Here is a 21,330-nt window from a genome sequence, read left to right on the forward strand (position 1 = left end):
CTATGCAGACTATTGTAATGGTATTCAAATAAAAGATTAGTTTTTTTATGATTGTAATGAAAACTTAGAATCTATTTAAGTTTTAATGAAAGTTGAAAATAATTATTGAAAACAATATGAAATCAACAAAAAGATTGAATATTATTATACAGGGATTTGGTTTTTGTATGAAATGTTTTTTCGATGAAAATTCTTTTGAGATTAGAAACTAGAACGTGAGCTCAGAAATTATAATTAAAGAAGTTTTAATCGATTTATAAATCACTAGCTGCGCTCCGCGGTTTCACCCACGTGGCTCCGCTCCTGTTGGTCTTAGCGTGATGTATATATAGCCTATTTGATAAATGGGCTATCTAACACCGAAATAATTTTTCAAATAGGACCAGTAGTTCCTGTGATAATCGTGTTCAAACAAACAAACTCATCAGTTTTATAATACATATTCTATTACGAATAAAATATCATTTACGATTTTTTTTATCGATTCGATTGAGAATTTTCAATTATCTAGTTTCTTTGTGCTAAATTAATAGGAAAGGGAAAGTTAATAGTTTTAGTTATTTAGTTTTATATGTTCCCTTGGCCCCTTGGGGGGTAATACAGTATGTAAATTTAAATTTAATTATAAATTAAATACTGATCGATTCTCTTTATAAATAAGTTGGTTGTTATGTGCCAAATCTCATTTAGCAATAAATAAAACACAACCAACAATAAACCTCTTTATTTAACAAGCCACAAACAAATTAAAAAAACTAAAACGAAAACATTTGACATTCCATTTGAAATTCCCGCGCTTTTCTGCGGCGCGAACAGAGCTACATCTAGATGATTCGAATTCCAACCGATGAGTCTTTCGTCGCGGTTCTGTACTCGGAGCCACAGTTCTAAAGGTCGGAAGTACCTGGAAAGTGTATGAGAATGTCGACTTTATTTAGTATGTTGTAAGGTCGATTTTTAAACGATGTGAGGTGTGTCTTATGTAAGGAAATATCGACTTTATTGGTATGGAGTAAGGTCGAATGTTGAAAGATTTGAGGTTATTGTCTTATGTAAGGAAATATCGACTTTATTTAATATGGGGATAAGGTCGATATTTGAACGATTGGAGGTTATTGTTGTAGGTAAGGAAATATCGACTTTATTTAGTATATGGTAAGATCGATTTTTGAACGATTTGAGTGAATATCTAATGTAAATTATGTTGGAGAAATGTGAATGATATTGTGTAAGAAATATTCGACTTTATTACTATGATGTCTAAGATTGATATTCAATAATGATAGATTCGAATATATTTAGACAGTAGTATAATATATTATATATGTGAAACATTCTGCTTTATTGGTTATAACTTTGTTAAGGAATATCGACTTTATTTAGTATGGACTATGGTCGAATTTTGAACGATTTGTTGTTTGTCTTGTGTTAGAAATGTTCGAGAAATTTGAATGATTAGAAGAAACTAAATGTAAAGGAATAGCGACTTTATTTTGTATGGGATAAGGTCTATTTTTGAACGATTTGAGGTAATTGTCTTATGTAAGGAAATATCGACTTTATTTAGTATGGGGTAAAGTCGATTTTTGCACAATGTCTTATGTAAGGAAATAGCGACTTTATTTTGTATGGGATAAGGTTGATTTTTGAACGATTGGAGGTTATTGTTGTATGTAAGGAAATATCGACTTTATTTAGTATTGGATAAGGTCTATTTTTGAACGATTTGAGGTAATTGTCTTATGTAAGGAAATATCGACTTTATTTAGTATGGGGTAAAGTCGATTTTTGCACAATGTGAGGAGTGTCTTATGTAAGGAAATAGCGACTTTATTTTGTATGGGATAAGGTTGATTTTTGAACGATTGGAGGATTTATTGTTGTATTTAAGGAAAAATCGACTTTATTTAGTATGGTGTAAGGTCGATTTTTAAGCGATTTGATGTATTTGTCTTATCCTCCTAAGGACCAATGGCCTCATATAAGTACATAAACACCATCACCATTACAACCCAAAGCACCAAAAAGTTTTAACTAAATTACCAACCACCGTCCTCATCCGATGACAAAATCGAAAATTCGAAATATCTTAAAAAATACCGCGCTTTTCTGCCTATGATCACTGTGTAACGCGACTGGCTGAATTGAACTATTAGGTTTGGTAGGTAAATGGGTTATCCAATCACAGAATTTTAAAATACTTTAGTTCAAGTTTTTAAAATGGCTGGTCAACGTAACAGAGGTAAGTTAAATCGTTAATTATCATATTAATCTCTCACTTGATTTTCATTTGGTATTGAAAAATAAATAGTAAAAACAGTACAGGAACGTATTTTAATTAAATTTAACGAAACAATTCATATTGTATTTTTTAAATTCACGGATAATTTTTATGTGATCATGTGAAAACATTGGTCGTTACTTACAACATTATTTTCATTTTTTTTGTACTCAGTTGAAGACATTGGTAGTCAATGACTATAAAACTTTTAATTAGTTAATAATTTATTTTGTTGTTTTACAGTAATTTTGAGTATAATTGTCCTGTTTTATGATTATAATTTTTTTAAACTGTCAACAGGAATTACTATTGCAATCAAAATAAACAGTTATCTTCCTTATTTTTTCAGTTATTCGTGACGATAATATTTCCTAGCCGACTGACGGAGATTTTATTCCTAGTGATGAAGACTTAGGAGACCCACCATTTGTTTCCAAATCGATTTTTAGTTAGCTCATTGATATTTCAAGTTCCTAATATTGTACTTCCAATGTTTTTATTTCTTTTTTTAACATATGTTCAGATAGTTTACATATTTTATTACCTAATATGTAGTAAACTTAGACATTTAGAATTTAAGAAAAACTGTTTTTAATTCTTTTGTATACTTTTTAGAGGTTATTGTATGATCTCATATGTTATAACATAAGTAAATAAAAAAATCTACAAGTAAAACCTAATTTTAATAAAAAAATTTTTGGATTCACTTAGGTCTGATGTGATCACATGGGAACAAAATAAATCGAGTTTTTTTTTTCAGAAATGTATTCTATAAGCTATATTTTACACAGATAAAAAATCCCACAAGTAAATTTTAACTCTAACAATAAAAAAAACAAAAAAATACCATTGGGTGGCAGGTCTGTTGTATTTTTATGTACTCAGGTGAGAACAATGGGTGGTAATGCAGAATAGGATTTTTTTAGCTTGGTCCTTATGAGGTTAAGTTAAAAATATTCGTCAAAGTAATTTAAATTTTAAACGATGCGAGGAGGAATATTTTTTGTATATTTTTCTAAAAAAATAAATAAATACATACTTAACAAGTGCTTCAGGTGATATTCTGTTAGTCCGTCCGCGCGTCATACTTCTTATTATTTCAGATGCTGGTTTCGAAGATCCCGGCTGCATTATTTCACTAAAAGTTAGATAAGTTTTTATTAAGTATTATAATTATTAAATATTTTTTAAGTGAAACTTCTTTAGGCGCGTTGAGAGTAAAATTTCAAGGTCGCGTCATGGCAATGCCGTCACGTCATATAAGGCGACGATTTTGTTATCTTTGAATCTTGTAAGTTTCACTTCTGACACGTGTGCTCGGCACGCACGCTCTTATTTTAATTATTATTTTATAAAATTATAACTATTTATTAAATACTAGCTTTCCGCCCGCGGCTTCGCCCGCGTTTTCAAAGAAAAACCCGTTCCCGTAGGATTTCCGGGATAAAACCTATCCTATGTCCTTTCTCGGGTATCAAAATATCTCTATACCAAATTTCATGCAAATTGGTTCAGTAGTTAAGGCGTGATTGAGTAACAGACAGACAGACAGAGTTACTTTCGCATTTATAATACATATTAGTATGGATTAATGTCTTCTTTAGTATAAGTGACAGCTCACCGCAATCTGTTTAGATTTAAGTAAGTCTGTTTTTTCAATATACAACCAAAAAATGAGCGTGTGTGCCGAGCACACGACGTGTCAGAAGCGAAACTTCCAAGATTCATACCAAAATCTTCACCTTACTTCATGACGTGACGGTATTGCCATGACGGTACCTTGAAATTTTACTTTCAACGCGCCTAAAGAAGCACTTCAAATTTGTAAAAATATACGTTTTTTTTATATTTTTTCCCATTTTCCCCAGTTTTCCTCACCTCAAAAGCCTCCCAGCATCTCTACTCCTATAAACATCACACTCATGCAAATGGCCGATATGTCCCGAAGCGATACACAGCTGTTCGAATATTTGGAACTCCAGTATTGTTGCTAGAAAATATTTTATGTATTCCTGTAAAGAAAAATATTTGTAACTAGCGGTCCGCCCCGGCTTCGCCCGTGGTACATATTTCGCAATAAAAGGTAGCCTATGTTCTTTCTCAGGGTCTAAAGATTATCTGTGTCAATTTTCATCAAAATCGGTTGAGACTTGAGAGGTTTAAGCGGGAAAGCGTAACAGACAGACAGAGTTACTGTCGCATTTATAACATTATATATAGTAGGGATTAAAAAATTATTTAATCGTAAAAAAATATTTATAATAAAAAAAATTTACAATAGGTAATAGGTAAGTATACCTACATTTGTTACTAGCTGTGCCGCGCGGTTTCACCCGCATTGCTCCGCTACTGTTGGTCTTAGCGTGATGATATATAGCCTATTATAGCCTTCCTCGATAGGGATTGGATGGGAAAGAATTTTTCAAATCGGACCAGTTGTTCCTGAGATTAGCGCGTTCAAACAAACAAACTCTTCAACTTTATAATATTATTAAATATTAAGTAAACATAGATTAAAACTGTCAAAAATGTTAAACATTATAAAATAAAAAATCTTACCTGGTCAGAAATAATATGATATTTGGATCCGGGATCAAAGTCAGCTTCTGTTCTTGGTATTGGTGGAGTCACACCCTGGAATAAAAATATATTTGTTTTTATTTAACAACTTATTAACAAATAAAATTTTAAAAATAAAAAATAGAGCGTATTGCCGCTGTATGATCTTTGTGTGATTTTAATTGACTGACCGGTTGGCTTGGTTGGTAGTGGCCCTGCCTTCCAAGCCAGAGGTCGTGAGTTCGATTCCCACCTGGGGCAAATATTTGTGTGATGAACATAGATGTTTGCTCTGTGTCTGGGTGTTAATTATCTATATAAGTATTTATTTAAAATTATATATGTATGTTTATCAGCCAACTGGTTTCCATAACACAAGCGAAAGCTTAGTATGGGATCAGATCGTGCCGTGTGTGAATATTGTCCTGTAATATTTATTTATTTATTTGTAATGTCTTAGAATAAATGAAAATAGATAACAATAGCTTAATTCGTTGTAAAAAATAACTTACAAAGGAGCTATGATAATATTATAACTTACTAGCTTTCCGCCCGCGGCTTCGCCCGCATTTTCAAAGAAAAACCCGCATAGTTCCCGTTCCCGTGGGACGGGAACCCGTTTCCGGGATAAAACCTATCCTATTTGTTAATCCAAGTTACCCTCTATATGTGTGCTAAATTTCATTGTAATCGGTTCAGTAGTATTTGCCTGAAAGAGTAACAAACACACACACATATCCTCACAAACTTTCGCATTTATAATATTAGTAGGATGTAATTTTATATAACTAAGTACATATCTAAAATTAAATTGTATTGACATGATTAAGGGCCGATTTTTCAATGCTTGGCTAAAACTTATCCGTCCAATAAAGTATTACACAATAATATTAAAATGTCAAAATACGGGCAATTAGAATACGTTTTTAAAATGGTAGTTTTATACATTATTCGACGAATAAGTTTTAACCAAGGATTGAAAAATCAGCCCTTAAAAGAGCAACTATGGAGTTTCTTGCCGGTTCCTCTCCATAGATACTGCTTTCCGAATCGGTGGTAAATGTTAAAAATATGTAATGGCGATTCAAAAGTGCTTCTAGAAGAAGTCTAATTAAATAAATAAATGTTTGAGTTTAATTTATTTTCCTCCTCCCTCAATTAATTTACCCTTTTATTTTACTACTAGCTTTCCACCCGCGGCTTCGCCCGCTTTGTCTAAAACATATTAAATTATTATACTAAAACCTTCCTCTTGAATCACTCTATCTATTAAAAAAACCGCATCAAAATCCGTTGCGTAGTTTTAAAGATTTAAGCATACATAGGGACAAGGGACAGAGAAAGCGACTTTGTTTTATACTATGTAGTGATATTTACCTGATATCTTAATTTCATTTGCCACCATCTTGCATTCATATTTTCGACGCCATCTTCAAATACTGACCAACGCCACTTGAAAAAGTAAATTTAATTTTATAGTTTGAATTTTTGATATATCTCAATGTGAAATCAATTCTACCTTTTTCTAATATTTAAAACTAGCTTTCGCCCACGGCTTCGCCCGCGTGGTAAGGTAGCCTATGTTCTTTCTCAGGGTCTAAAGATTGTCTGTGCCAAATTTCATCAAAAATCGGTTGAGATAACAGACAGACAGAGTTACTTTTGCATTTATGATATTTGTAGGGATTAGTAATTGAATATTTAATATTTTTGCACAAGGATTTAATTTTACGAAGTAAGTTGTTTTAGCTGACAAAGGTCTTTACATACTGGAAAATTTTAAAATTTCTCTAAGTAATTAATTTTATACAATCAAAATAAAATGTAGGTAGTTAAGTATTTGTCATTTGAAATATTTTTTTGGCATTTTCTCTGTCCAGGTTGGCTTTGAAACTGCTCTACCGATTTTCATGAAATTTTCGTTAGATGATAGATGAGAACGTAAATATGGTGCAAGAAAAATATAAATAAATATTACCTGATCAACCAAAAAAGCGAATGGTAAATAAGCAACTTTCTCAAGAGCCATCGCCATCAGAAAATTCATTGTCACTTCATAAGGGTCGTGGGTTCTGAAAAATATATGAAAATATTTATTTTAGATCACAGTTTATATGAAAAAAGTATAAGTAAACTAAGAAAGAGTTTATAAATTAAAGATTTTAACAGATTTTAAACGCGATTTATTCATTATTTTACTATCCCGACGTTTTGTATACTTACTTGGCCTCGATGACTGTGGTCACCTGGCCACGGTGAATAAATCACGTTTAAAATTCGTTAATATCTTTAATTTCTAAGCAGTATCAAATAAATTCCTATTTTAATTTTATAAGTCACTAGCGGTCCGCCCCGGCTTCGCCCGTGGTACATGTTTACGTTTTCTCTACATAAGAACCATCCTCGTACTACAAGGAATATAATAAAAAAAGAATTATCGAAATCGGTTCAGCCGTTCTCGAATTATGCGCTTACCAACACATTTTGCGATTCATTTTTATATATAAGACTAGCAAACCGGGCGAATTCCGTTTCGCCACCAGAGACACCTTTTCTTTGCTATAAACCTCACGGAGCCCGAGACCTTTCCAACGAATGCAAACCCGTGGAAATCGGTTCATGCGTTCTGGAGTTATAGCGTCAGGAAGGAAAACCCGACTTATTTTTATATAGTAAAATAATTTATTGTTTAGTTAATCATAGACATTTTTTTAAAGAATAGAAAAAAATCTATCACTATGCGGGAATCGAACCGGCATCTTTTAAATAATAAAAAAACCCACTAAACCAACTAAATTAATAAGTTGAAATACTAACTTATTCTGGTATAAACCCACTCGTTGCAAATGTGGTAAGTTGTAAACTGACAATGTTGCCGCATTAGCTACAGCTTCGTGGAATGCTGAAAAATAAAAAATAAATATAAATATTAAATATAATAAAGTATTTAATTTTAAAAAATAAAAATTATAAAAAAGAGCGTGTGTGCTGAGCACACGTGTAAGAAGTGCAACTTCTTTGGCAAAATTCAAAGAAGTATTTAAAAATTAAATAAAAATACCAAAATAATAAAAGAGCATGTGAGCACACGTGTCAGAACTCAGAAGTGAAACATTGCAAGATTCGAAGATACAAAAATCGTCGCCTTTGCCATGACGTGACGGTATTGCCATGACGCGACCTTGAAATTTTACTCTCAACGTATGATATTATATTTAAACTATATTCTAGGTTTAAAAAATATGATTTTAAAATACTTTTTAAACCCATAACTTTTACGAATCAGATTTTTTGATAAAAAAAAATTATTATTAACTAGCTGCACCCCGCGGTTTTACCCGCATAGTCTATAGCCTATATCTTGTATATACGTACATGGCCTATATACACATCACACATGTATAAATTGGACCAGTAGTTCTCGAGATAAGCGCGTTCAAACAAACAAACTCTTCAGTTTTATAATATTAGTATTATTACATAAGAACTCACCCGGATTCGCTCCATCTCTAAACAACTGCGGTTGGTCGGAATATTGTAAATAATATTGTATGTGCGCCATTTCGTGATGGGTTGAGATTAGATCTTGCATCGTCACTTCTGTGCATTGTTTTATTCTGTAAAGTAATTAAACAAATACATATACAATTTGTCTGGAAGAAATCGCTCTAAAGCGATAAGACCGCCATTTGTACTTAGTTTAAGCTATCTTTAAGTGTTTGTGTTAATTTTTTACTCTCTTTAAGTGCAATAAAGGATTCATATTAAAAAAAATTATGTTACCGAAAGATAAGGCTTTTTTTATAAGATAATATCCGTAAGTTTATAAATTTCCTTGGAAATTTATAATCGTACGAAGTTTTATAAATTTCCTAGGAAATTATAAAACTTCGTAGGATTGTAAACGAGAGATAAATTGTATTACATATTTTACGCCCACATTTTCGCAAATACATGATCGAATCGCGGCTCGTGAATTCCTTATATCCATAAAGACCAATTATTGTGAAAAATTAAAAAGGTTTTTTTTCTTGTCAATGGAAAGGTTTCTGTCAAATAAATAATATGTATCTATATGTGTGTGTGTGTTTAGGCGTGGAAGCTTTTCTTAGTATGTGTATGTGTTTTTAAATATATATATTACATACACATATGCGTATTTGTTTCTGTATATCTATATGTAAATATGTTTATATATTTATATGAGCGCTAATGTATGTCTTGCTGTAAGTATGCATGAACGTGTGTGTGTTTATAAATGGCGAAATAATACAATTTGCCTGTGACATATAATATGCAGTGTGTGTGTGTGTGTGTGTGTGTGTGTTTGTATACAGGGTGTAATCGTTAAGTGTGCACAGGCGATTGAATCGTAACTATTACAGATAACAAAAAACTTTAAACTGATACGAATGAATCGAATGTACTTTACCTAATGAGTAAAATGACACTATTAACTTTTTAAAAATACAACGGGAAATATCCTAAAATTTTACATTAAACACTCCCTACACATTTAGTAGGTATGAGATTTGACTATCTTATAAAATTGAAATGTTAGGTTTTGGTTCTTTTTTGGTTTTGTGATGTAATTAGTTCGCAAATTTTAATGAAAGTTCATTTAAAAACTGTAAATAGAGCTCATTGATGAATATAATAATTAATAATATTCCACAACGAGGACTTTACTTCAGACATTTGCTTTGAATACAAAATGTATCGGAAATAAAATGTATGGGAGTATAAAATAAACAATATAAAAAATTCGATCACTCAGCGGGACCCGAACCCTTTCACGCCAATCCGGGGCGGATACTTTACCAATTCAGTCACTCGTGACCCGGGTAGCTGGTATTCTCTCTATTCTTTATACATTTATATTTATAAAGCATTCGAATGCCATAAAACCAAAAATATCAAATTCATGTAAAATTTTAGGATACCTATATCCCGTTTTATTTTTAAAAAGTTATTAAAGTCATTTTACTCATTAGGTTATCAGTTTAAAGTTTTTTGATATCTATACAAATATTATAAAGAGGAAAGGTTTGATTTTTTGTTTGTTTGTTTGTTTGTATGAATTGAATAGGCTCCGAAACTACTTGGCAGATTTGAAAAATTCTTTCACTGTTGGAAAGCTACATCATTTCTGAGTGACATAGGCTATATTTCATTTTCAAAAAAAATAGGCATCCTTACTAAAATTACGATAACGTAATCCAAGGTGTGAAAAAAATATCAAAAAACTACCTTACATCGCGTGCGCTGCGAAAACTATTGATGATAGAACAAAATGATATACTACATTTTTTTAGAACACACCATTATCTACAAAAAATCAGCGGCAGCATATCTCTAACTATTACAGTCATGTCACAATAAGCGTTTTTTTATTGAAAAAAAGAAATTAAAATACCACCGCTACAAAAAGCTCTTTATTTGTACCTTGGTATTAACCCTTATCAAAATAAACGATGTATTATTTAAGACTGCTTCAATATCTTTATATTACTTTTTGAATTATTCGATTCTGACAATCCATTCAAAAGATATCACGAGTTAAAAAAAAATTAAAAAATAAACTGTATTCGGCTAGCTATGCGTTGTAGGCGTCACTCGGGCAGGGGTACGGGAGGGGGGTTAAGATCACGAAATAAACTTGCCGCGCGGCTTACTCGCGCGGTCGGCTCCCTTACGGAACGTGTGTTCGCGGTTCTATCATTTGTTCTATCATCAATAGTTTTCGCAGCGCACGCGATGTAAGGTAGTTTTTTGATATTTTTTTCACACCTTGGATTACGTTATCGTAATTTTAGTAAGGATGCCTATTTTTTTTGAAAATGAAATATAGCCTATGTCACTCAGAAATGATGTAGCTTTCCAACAGTGAAAGAATTTTTCAAATCTGCCAAGTAGTTTCGGAGCCTATTCAATTCATACAAACAAACAAACAAACAAAAAATCAAACCTTTCCTCTTTATAATATTTGTATAGATGTATAGATGTATAGATGTATAGATTATGAATGTGTTAAAATTAACAAATCTAAATGTAATGTTTAATGCCCGTGCGAAGCCGGGACGGGCCGCTAGTCTGTAATAATTATGAAATAATCGCCTGTGCACACTTAACGATTACACCCTGTATATTATTTGCAGTGTATGTGTGTGTGTATATGCAGTGTGTGTGTATCTACACGTGTGTGTATATGCAGTGTGTATACCTATAATCAATCCGGTTACAAAAGTCCCAAGCGCTAGCAGTACACTGAGCGGCTCTTGTAGGACGAGCTAATAAAGATCCGCGCCAGAACTCAGGTGGGACTGGCTTTAGACCCATAGAGGTGTAGAATTCTTCCGCCATTTGGAACATTCTGGAAATTGAAACATCTATTTTCAACATTTTGGAAAATATAACGCGAAATAATCATCCTTATATTGACTGAACGGTTGGCTTGATTGGTAGTGAACCTGCCTTCCAAGCCAGAGGTCGTGGGTTCGATTTTCACCCAGGACAAATCATTGTATGATGAACATAGAAGTTAGCTCTGTGTCTGTGTGTTAATTATCTATATAAGTATTTATTTAAATTATATATGTCGGCGCAACGACGATAAACGACTACCCTCAAACTACTAAATAATTATAACTAGCTAAAGTTTACTTTGATCTTTTTAAATAAGTGGTTGATTCATTAATCAACCACTAATGAAATAATTAAATTAACGAAATAATTAATGTTTGTTAAAACTGATGAAAATTCATTGTTAAAATTCGAGTGGCAACACTCAAACTAATTCTTGATAGTCATGGTTCGCTTTAAATACGAGCGCTCGACGGCACAGAGCACATTCACTCGCCGGCCGTCGGAGCGTTCGGAGCTCTCTCTATAATTTCCACGTAGATTAAAAAGGCAGTAAAATACCAACGGGCGTTCTACTTCGAGTATGAGCGCCTGCCCTGATGATGGTGACGTCAGAATTGCTGACGTCACTCTTTTTAAAAATAGCCTTTGGCCCCTTCTTCCGTCATATATGTATGTTTATCAGCCAACTGGTTTCCATAACACAAGCGAAAGCTTAGAATGGGATCCGTGTGTGAAATCTGTCCTGAAATATTTATTTATTTAAATAATAAACCTCACCTCAATGGAGTGAAGCCTTGTCTTAGCATTTCAGCAGTAACATCCACATTGGGAGATTGTGGGAACGGCATTACTAAATCCATGATAGATTTCCAATTTTGTGCCCACATGTTACCTGGAAAATTTTATTTTTATTTTTCACTAGCGGTCCGCCCCGGCTTCGCCCGTGGTACATATTTATGTTTTCTCTGCATAAGAACCATCCTGGTACTTCAAGGAATATAATAAAAAAAGAATTATCGAAATCGGTCCACCCGTTCTCGAGTTATGCGCTTACCAACACATTTTGCGATTCATTTTTATATATAAGAAGATAAGAAGATTTAGCAAATATAGCATTAGAGATTTTATATTCCACAAAGACAGACATCATTTTATAATAATATTAAAAGTTTATATACGATTTAAAAATAGTTCATGCAATCGATGTCACATTTCGTTGCTTTATATCCGTATTTACGTTCCTTGCGAACATACCATCGTAGGACGATATTTTACTACCCGCGAATTTTTTACTTTTTTTGTCAAGGTGTACAAGTTTATAAAAAATATTATTATAAAACGTTAGAATAAGTGAATTGTAAAATTCTTTGAAACAAATGTCTCTGAACCTAAAGTGATATCTTGTTCTTTACATTGATGTAAAATAAACTATTAGAATCACAATTATGCTAAAAATTGTCCGAAGTAAAACTGCTCATTTATAAGGCAGATCTTTTATAATGAGCGATACATATCTTCGAATATTATTGACAAGAGTCAATTTCAATATTTTTTTTTATACTTTTTTTTGACTACCTTTTAAAAAACAACTATGGCACCTTATCAGTTGCCCAACGAATGAGCACATATACTCTCCTAACTGCAGTAGGGGCAGTTGTTCTCTAAATTGCCCCTGCTTGCCTATACAGTTATACACACCACAATTAAGGAGCCAATTAAGGGTGCAATTCCAATATTGCCCCTACTGCAGGTACGTGAGTAGCCAGTTTTACAATTTATCCAATCAATATATTGTAAGAAATATCACGAGAGGTCGGGTTAAATATTAGTTTGAAATGTAATAAGAATGTACTGCGATTCTACACAGCTACCTAATTGATGTAGGTAGTTGATAACAAATCGCAGCAAGTCAACGACTATTAGCAAAGAGAAGGTAGTTGGGTCGAACGTCGTATAAACAGCGACCGAGTCCCTAGGCACGATTCGTACGAATGCGCCACGAGTCAAAAGAAGGCGGCAATTTATAGTATTCGACAGCTAAGCATGTTCGGACAGGAAACTGTGACAATTATATTGACAACTATTTATCCACAAAAATATTAAATCAAAAGTTACGTCTAACAATACATTTATTTTTACCCAATTCTAACTACTTACCCAACAAATGTGCAGGTATAGGCCCATCACTTCTGACACTACCTCCATATCGTTGAACTAAACGTTTCCTCACATAAGTGAATAATTGCTTGTAAAGTGGTGCCACTTGGTTGTATATCTCTTCAACGCTAGTGCGGAAGGAGGGATCGTCGTATGGGGCACGCATTTGGTCACCTGCGTCTTTGTATCCTGGTAAATATATGAATATTTAGCATATTATGTGGTGATTATGTCAATTTTAATACATGTATATAGAAAGTCGTATTTATTACACTATTAATTAAAACTCAAGAATGGCTGATGAAAATTGGTGTTTTAGAACCAGGAGAACGGATGCAGGATACTTTTAAGCATGAAAAAATACAACCTGTGCAGAGCCGGGGCGAACAGCTTGTTATAAAAAAAGAAAGACTGAATCTAAAACCGCACAGGATAATGTCTTGTAAAGATTTTAATGAAATTTTATTTGTCTTAATTATTAATAATATAAGTGCAGTGTGTAAAACTATTCGACTTTATCACATTATAATATATATAATTAACGATACTGCTAGAATTTATTGAACTGATAAAAAATTCAGTACAAAATGCTCTAAAGTCTAAACCAATAATTAAACTGCAACAATCAATCATATAATGCCTATATACCATTTTACATTAATTTATTTTTTCGATTTTAAAAATACCCAAAAAATAAACTCACCAGTACTAACAGCCGCTTGGTTCGCCAACATCACATATCTCATAAATCGATTCCTCACTTTCGGCCCGGTTTTTTCCCTAAAACTTTTCCACACATACAGCAGTTCACTCTCAATCCGGGAATGCGCTAAAATCCTGGATATCTCCGGGTCTAATTGCATGTCACAGTAGTTAGGGAAGTCCTGGGTCTCCTGGACTTCGTAATGTTGGTAAGGTCCACTTGCTAAGTGGAATTGTTGGTGCTTTTCCTGGTATGTTTCGGAAGGTTTTGGTATATGTGGGTCGTAGGGCTTCTGGCCAAAGGGACATATTTTGGCTGAATTGTATATTTCCTTCATTTCTGTTATTAGGGATTGTAGCTGGAATGTTATTTTAGTTAATTGAAATAATGTGTATGATAGTGATATTTTTATGCCGTAAGTAGGCAGTAGTAGGCAATTAAAATAAAACTGAACTTCTGACGTTTGTTTTCATTAATATGTAAATGTTCATAAATTTCCTTTAGAGCTAGCGCGCAAGAGAAACTTTTGTCTCCGCAACTATTTTGTCTCTCCCATCAACTCTATATGGGCTAGTAAGAAAGTGCCCGTAGCGATGCAACTCCCCATAGAGTTGATGGGACAGACAAAATAGTTGCGGATACAAAAGTTGCTCGTGCGCGCTAGCTCTTAATTAAAATTATGAAATTGCTGTTCTATGGACACAAAAAGAAATACAAAAAGAACATAAGAGTAACTCTTTCTGTCTGGCTGTCTTCTTCAACCAATTTGGATGAAATTTGATACCTTAAGAGCTGAGAAAGAACATCGAATATGTCGTGTAAACCTCGAGAACGGCTAGACCAACTCAAATATTTTTTTACGTTTTTCTTAAAGCGCAAGTAATGTTCTAATATGGAGACAACACGAAAAAGGGGCAATAGGGCAGAACAACGTCAGGGCAGCTGGTCAATACATACCTCAATAAACTTATCATCTGGCAGCGCAGCCCTACTACTTTGTATGATTTTCATCAGCTGTCTCCTCCCCAGGGGGTCAGAGACCCTGGTCGCATCATACGCGGCTGCTTTCCTCCAGGAGAGCCTTTCGAACTTGGAGCTGATGCCGAGCTCTTCCAGCATCTTGTGCCGGTTGTATTCTGTTATGTTTGTGACGAATTTCCATTGGGACATCGTCACTCTATAAGTATATTTAGAACTTTACTTCAGAAGAAGTAAATAGGTAGTATTAAGGCAATAAGATGGCTGTTTGTAAGTGTATCAAAGGGAAATATAAAACTAATTAATCATTAAAATAAATAAACATTTTTTTTAAATTCACAGTCCAACATTTTTTTTAATTATATACCTAGGTAAAAAAATAGGTAATAACGTACGAAATAGATCAGAAAGATAGGATATCTCGAGCACGAAAATTACCATCAGAGTATTCGTATATTCATCGAGAGCATTTATACGGGTATTTGAATAGCGCCCCTGTCGTGCGTAAAAAGAAATAAATTTTTATCGTATTAATAATATTATGTGTTTTAAATGCGAAACTTTGTGATGATAATATTAATTGTTACTGTTTCACGGGTAAACCACTGAACGGATTTTCATAAAATTTAGCAGTTATGTAGCTTACGATAATACATTAGCTATATTTTATAGAAATACTTGATTTTTGCCGCGATTTTTGAAAACGCGCGGCACATATTAGTTACGTATGTTATGCTTACAAAATATATCTACTTTAACGATAGTTGTGCTCGCCTCTTATAGAATAAAAATATGCTTAGATTACCTGTAGCACATTCCAGAAGCTTCCCTGTCATATTCTCGAAGGAATTGCATCGCTTCGGCGGCGTTTGTGTTGGTGCCCTATAAAATTATAATAATTTTATGTATTATAAGACGATAGTCACCAAATCAAAGTAGCCTATGAAAGCCCTATAAAATTATAGTTTTCATAATATATAACGTTTTTTAAGGTATTGATTTCCTTAGCTGGAATTTTAGTGTACGAAGAAGCTTTTGTATAAGAAGAAAATTCAATCAAAAGCCGCTTTGAACTTTCGAAGACAGGTATTTTTTCCTAAAGACTAGGTACACTACCTACTTTCTACTAAGGAAACTAAGATAAATAATCTATACTAATATTATAAAGCTGAAGACTTTGTTTGTTTGTTTGAACGCGCTTATCTCAGGAACTACTGGTCCGATTTGAAAAATTCTTTCGGTGTTGGATAGCCCATTTATCGAGGAAGGCTATATAATATCATCTCGCTAAGACCAACAGGAGCTGAGCACTGCGGGTAAAACTGCGGAGCACAGGTAGTAAACTATAACGGCAGGGACGGATTCGCATCGCTGCCGAAAGGGCGTGTCATATTGTCTTTACAGAAAGTGAGATCACTATTATAAAGCTTTATTTGAATTTCACTTAAAATGAACCAATAATATTATCTATTGTATGTATACGAAATGAATAGGATAATTTACAAGAGTTTGAATTCGAGATTCTGTGCTTATTGACAAAAATAGAGTTAATGGTACCTACTCGAATATTTTGGCATGTGGCGAAATTCGGAACTAACCTCGTCATCTTGTAAGACATTATTTCATCCAAATTATAACCAAGGTGTTTTATCGTATTTTCATGCTATTAAGTATTAAACATTTATACATAAATCCATTTGTACCGATTTATTTTATAAATGCGTCATATTCTCGAAGAAAAATTAGTCCTTCGAACCGCCATTTTGGATTACCCGACTGTGACAGATTAAATTCGGTCACAGTGAATTAAATAAATATAATACCCTTGTTGTGATCTGTTGAAACATAATTATTCGCTTGTGTTTGTCGCCCGTATCTCCTTCAAGGACATGATTAAGTTTGAAGCTTCCTTTGAAGGTCTAATTAGTATAGTTTAAAAAACTTAAAATACGCTTAAACAAACTTATGAAATTATTATATTGTCATCGTTCCTTGATAAATGTAAATTTTGAATTGAATCTGTCCGTTTAGGTAGATCAAAATGGAATCTACGGGACTTGGTTACATACAAACATACAACTGATTAAGCTAATAAAAGCGTGTTGAAAATATTTATTTTGCCACTTAAACTGGTGTAGTTTTCTATTGCGAATTATTTTTAGAATCTAGTGATTTTAGAGCTTTTAAGTACAAACAAATAAACTTAATCAAATGAAAGCTTCAAACTGTGCGATTTGGGAATATTATACTTTCTATTGATCAAAGAGCATTGAGCAATAATCCAAATTTTGTACAGGACAAAGACCCATAATTTTTCTAGTGAAAAGGGTATTCGATTAATGTGCAGTTTATGAAACATTTTTACTGTCAACTTAAACGTGAGTCGTGTATAACTAGGGGATGGAAATTTGTATGGAAAATAACTGTTAATGCATAATCCTATCCTACTTCCTACTAATATCATTCCTGTTAATTACTATAATCTATACTAATATTATAAAGCTGAAGAGTTTGTTTGTTTGAACGCGCTAATCTCGAGAATTACTGGTCCGATTTGAAAAATTCTTTCGGTGTTAGATAGCTCATTTATCGAGGAAGGCTATAGGCTATATATCATCACGCTACGACCAACAGGAGTGGAGCCACGGGGGTGAAACCGCGCGGAGCGGCTAGTATGTTATAAATGCGAAAGATTGTAAGGATGGATGTTGGATGTGGGTGTATGTGAATGTATGTTTATTACACTTTCACGTAAATAAAATAAAATTTAGTACACATATAGAGGGTAACTTGGATTAACACATAGGTTTTATCCTGGAAATCCCACGGGAACATGAACTATGCATTTTTTTTTGAAAACGCGGCAAAAATATTTGACAATTAAATAGTTTTTCTTTTACGAAATTTTAAATTAGCCTCAATTTCAGTATTATTACTCAAATGAAAGTTTAACTAATTGAAGCTATTGTTTTTAAAGAGACAATACTTTACCGGTTTTTATTTATTAGGTAATAATATTAGTTACTATAGAATCGATGTTGTAAAATCAACAAAAACTATATTTTTTATATTTCATATTATCGAGATAAGTACATAAAATATTATATTATTTTTACTTGATTCTGAAAATGTTATCGAAACATGAAATACATAGGTACTTAGCCGTAGCCTATTTACCTATGTATTTCATTATACACATGATGTTAACATACATAATAAGCATATTTTAAAGAAGAATTTGTTTGTTTGTTTGCCTGAACGCAATAAATCATCATAAATATCTAAATAATCTAATCTCAAGAACCCCGAGGCCGATTTGAAAAATTAAATTCACTGTTAGATACCTAGTCCATTTACCGAGGAAGTCTTTAGGCTATATTATATCATCACGCTAAGACTAATAGGAGCAATGCGGGTAAAACCGCAGGGCACAGCTAGTAATAAATAAACGAACTAACACCTTCATGGTAAAATTTATTATATTATAATCAGTTGGTCATTAAGCATGAAAAGTATTTGATCTCTGTTTAAAATGACGACTTATTTAAAACAAAAACATATGACAAAACTTTCGTTTAGTATTTATTGTTTTGTTTCAAAGTACACATGCGTGACCATATTATGTTGAAAGGGTTCCGTTGAAATATATTTCTAACTTGTCATTTTTATAGTTAGTATATAAGAGAGATAATATATGTATATGTATTTATAAGCTTTTCGAACCATGTTTTGAAAAGAAAATTAGTGAAATAAACTAATTATGTGAAACATACTACTACTATTTGCTTTTACTTTTGCTACGCATTGTTTACTTTGTGTGTAATAGGTATGCAATCTTTTTCTTTATTTACATAATAATTTTAATGTGTAATTTAAAATCAGTTTCATTAAAAATTGGAAAATCCATGAACCAGATTATTGCGTATAGTATTTTTTCTAGTATTTTTTACGGAACCCTAAAATAAAACCAAGACATAACATTGTTAAACACCTAATAAGATTTCTCTATGATTTATATAAATTGCACTTACCATTCGATAATAATCTTGCGAACACGCGAACCGTGTGTAGAAAGCAAATAGAATAAGCGCGCCTTTTTGAACGTCCATTTTGATTTTTTTTTATAACAGCAACACACTCATAATCCAAAATTTTAATTATCTGTATCCACGCTTCAAATGTCAGACGCGTTCCATTTTTGAATATATATTTTGTTTTTTTTTTTCGAGTTTCTGTCAAAGATAAATATGATAGATGCAGAAGACGACTTGGTAGTGTACGTTGTCGTCGGCTAATGTTTCCGTTGCTTTGTTTTCGGCACGGTCGGTGCACATGGCACAGATTGGGGACGGTACGGTAGGTACTGAGATATGTGTGGAGATTTTAACCGCTTTGGGAAAGAGGAGTGCTGTGTAAGGTTCTATTAGATGCTTTATATGCATAAGTTACTCATAAGTGATAGGGCCGCCTTCTGTGCTGTTTTTCTTTTTTTTTTGTATTTTTGGCAGCACAATAAAGAGTTTAAATAAATAAATAAAATAAGTTATAAATAGTTAAGTTTACAGGAAGTAAAATTCCAAAAAAATCCGGATTTTCATTTCTAAATAGGTAATTGATGAGGAAAATATGGAAAATTAAGTTATCAAATAACATCCAAAAGTAAACCTTTGAAGGTTAATTTAATTGCATATCTATCATAATAAGTTGTGTGTTTAAAAGATAAAAAACAAAACTAAAAATTTTAGTGACATTTTTTAAGTCTTAGTATCTCAATAACATACTCCTATGTGTAGCAGACCTTATTTTAAGACGGACGATCGCGTGCCACTCTTTGTCATAGATTATTTAGATAGAAAGTACAGAGATTTATGTTGAGTCTATCTATTAAAACATTTTTTAATGAACATTAAACTATTTAAGTTATAATATGTAAGTATATGTTAAAGAATATTTCTTTAAGTAGAGTAAAAATGTGTTTTCGGAGATTTTTCATCCATTATAGTGGCGCAGATGTATTAAGCAAATATGTTTCATTGATCGATTTTCTTTACGGACAATTAGGTGATCAGCCTTCTGTGTCCTGACTCCTGCCAGACCGAGATTTTGGTTTTTTAGTTGGTACCAATCGAGAAGCGGGAATCGAACCCAGAATTAATGTGAAAATTACTTTTTTGGATGCCTCTGAATTGGATTAATTTCAATAATTAAATCATTGTTATCGTCTGGTTTCCATAAAACAAGTGAAAAGTTTAGTATGGGATGAGATCGTGCCGTGTGTGAAAAATGTCCTGAAATATTTATTTATTGTTATTTATTTACTGAAGAAACTTGGCAGTATAAAATTAAACATCTGTTTTTTATTCTATGATGAGTTATATGAATTTGCTCATACATCTCAAAGTCAACAGTGTAGTCTATGATACGTAAAGTAAATTGTATGCAAATACGTTTAGCTTTCCGCCCGCGGCTTCGCCCGCGTTTTCAAAGAAAAACCCGTTCCCGTAGGATTTCCGGGATAAAACCTATCCTATGTCCTTTCTCGAGTATCAAAATATCTCTATACCAAATTTCATACAAATTGGTTCAGTAGTTAAGGCGTGATTGAGTAACAGACATACAGACAGAGTTACTTTCGCATTTATAATATTAGGATAGACACGCTTTTATGTACTTTTTAACAATGAAAAATGCGTTATAGACAAAATAATATGTTAGTAATTCGATTGAAGATATATTTCAAAATTATTGGTCCATGGTTATGCTTAGGTACATACTTACTAGCTGTGCCACGCGGTTTCACCCGCGGATTAAAAGTTAAAACGTATTATTTGTATGTAGTTACGTAGTATTATAGTACCTATATTATTATTAGTCTGTGGTATTATTATAAATTAAAAAAAATAAAAATTAGTAGGATTATCACAATGTCTCATAAGTATATAAACCTGTGATATAAACCTATTTACTTTATCGAACATCCCTACTTTTTGCATTTATAAAAACATATCAATAAACACATTTATGAAAACATCCATGCAAGCTTAGCATGCAAGCATGTCAAACTTGCAGTTTTGAATGTAATGTGTACCCATTATAATACAGTACTGTAACAAAGGGTCACTTGAGATGATACGCTCCGAATACGTCTTATTGTGACGAAATAAAAGAAAATTATATTTGCATTTTATTATGAAATTGTGTATTTACAATAATTATTTCACTGACAGTGTCGTTGGAGACCTGTGTCCTTATGAATATAGATTTAAAAAAAAAAACGCATAAATAA

General features: G+C 32.6%; 1 protein-coding gene across 1 annotated transcript; it reads right to left on the reverse strand.

The window, feature by feature from the left end:
- Positions 1-709: 709 nt before the first annotated feature.
- On the reverse strand, positions 710-19,368 carry LOC149896666 (angiotensin-converting enzyme-like). The gene is made up of 15 exons (XM_090117634.1): positions 19,076-19,368; positions 15,850-15,926; positions 15,024-15,243; positions 14,067-14,424; positions 13,364-13,552; positions 11,984-12,098; positions 11,064-11,213; positions 8,333-8,457; positions 7,658-7,742; positions 6,819-6,912; positions 6,218-6,292; positions 4,841-4,915; positions 4,160-4,293; positions 3,321-3,419; positions 710-904 (listed from the first exon to the last, which is right to left on the reverse strand). Exons 1-15 carry the CDS (start codon positions 19,151-19,153, stop codon positions 724-726), a joined length of 2,055 nt encoding a protein of 684 aa, XP_089973760.1. The 5' UTR covers positions 19,154-19,368; the 3' UTR covers positions 710-723.
- Positions 19,369-21,330: the final 1,962 nt, after the last annotated feature.

Source organism: Colias eurytheme, chromosome 28 (genome assembly GCF_061535395.1).
Source record: "Colias eurytheme isolate Ceu_HAF_F1 chromosome 28, ilColEury1 Martin Lab GWU primary, whole genome shotgun sequence".
Classification (NCBI taxonomy): domain Eukaryota; kingdom Metazoa; phylum Arthropoda; class Insecta; order Lepidoptera; family Pieridae; genus Colias; species Colias eurytheme.

Bases quoted from the DNA above. Each gene is read 5' to 3' on its own strand.
- LOC149896666 (XM_090117634.1), bottom strand. From the start codon at position 19,153: ATGGACGTTCAAAAAGGCGCGCTTATTCTATTTGCTTTCTACACACGG. The intron at 15,244-15,849 runs GTAATCTAAGCA...ATATACTTATAG, and splicing joins GCTTCTGGAATGTGCTACAG to AGTGACGATGTCCCAATGGA. The intron at 8,458-11,063 runs GTATACACACTG...ATTACTTTACAG, and splicing joins TGTAACCGGATTGATTATAG to AATAAAACAATGCACAGAAG.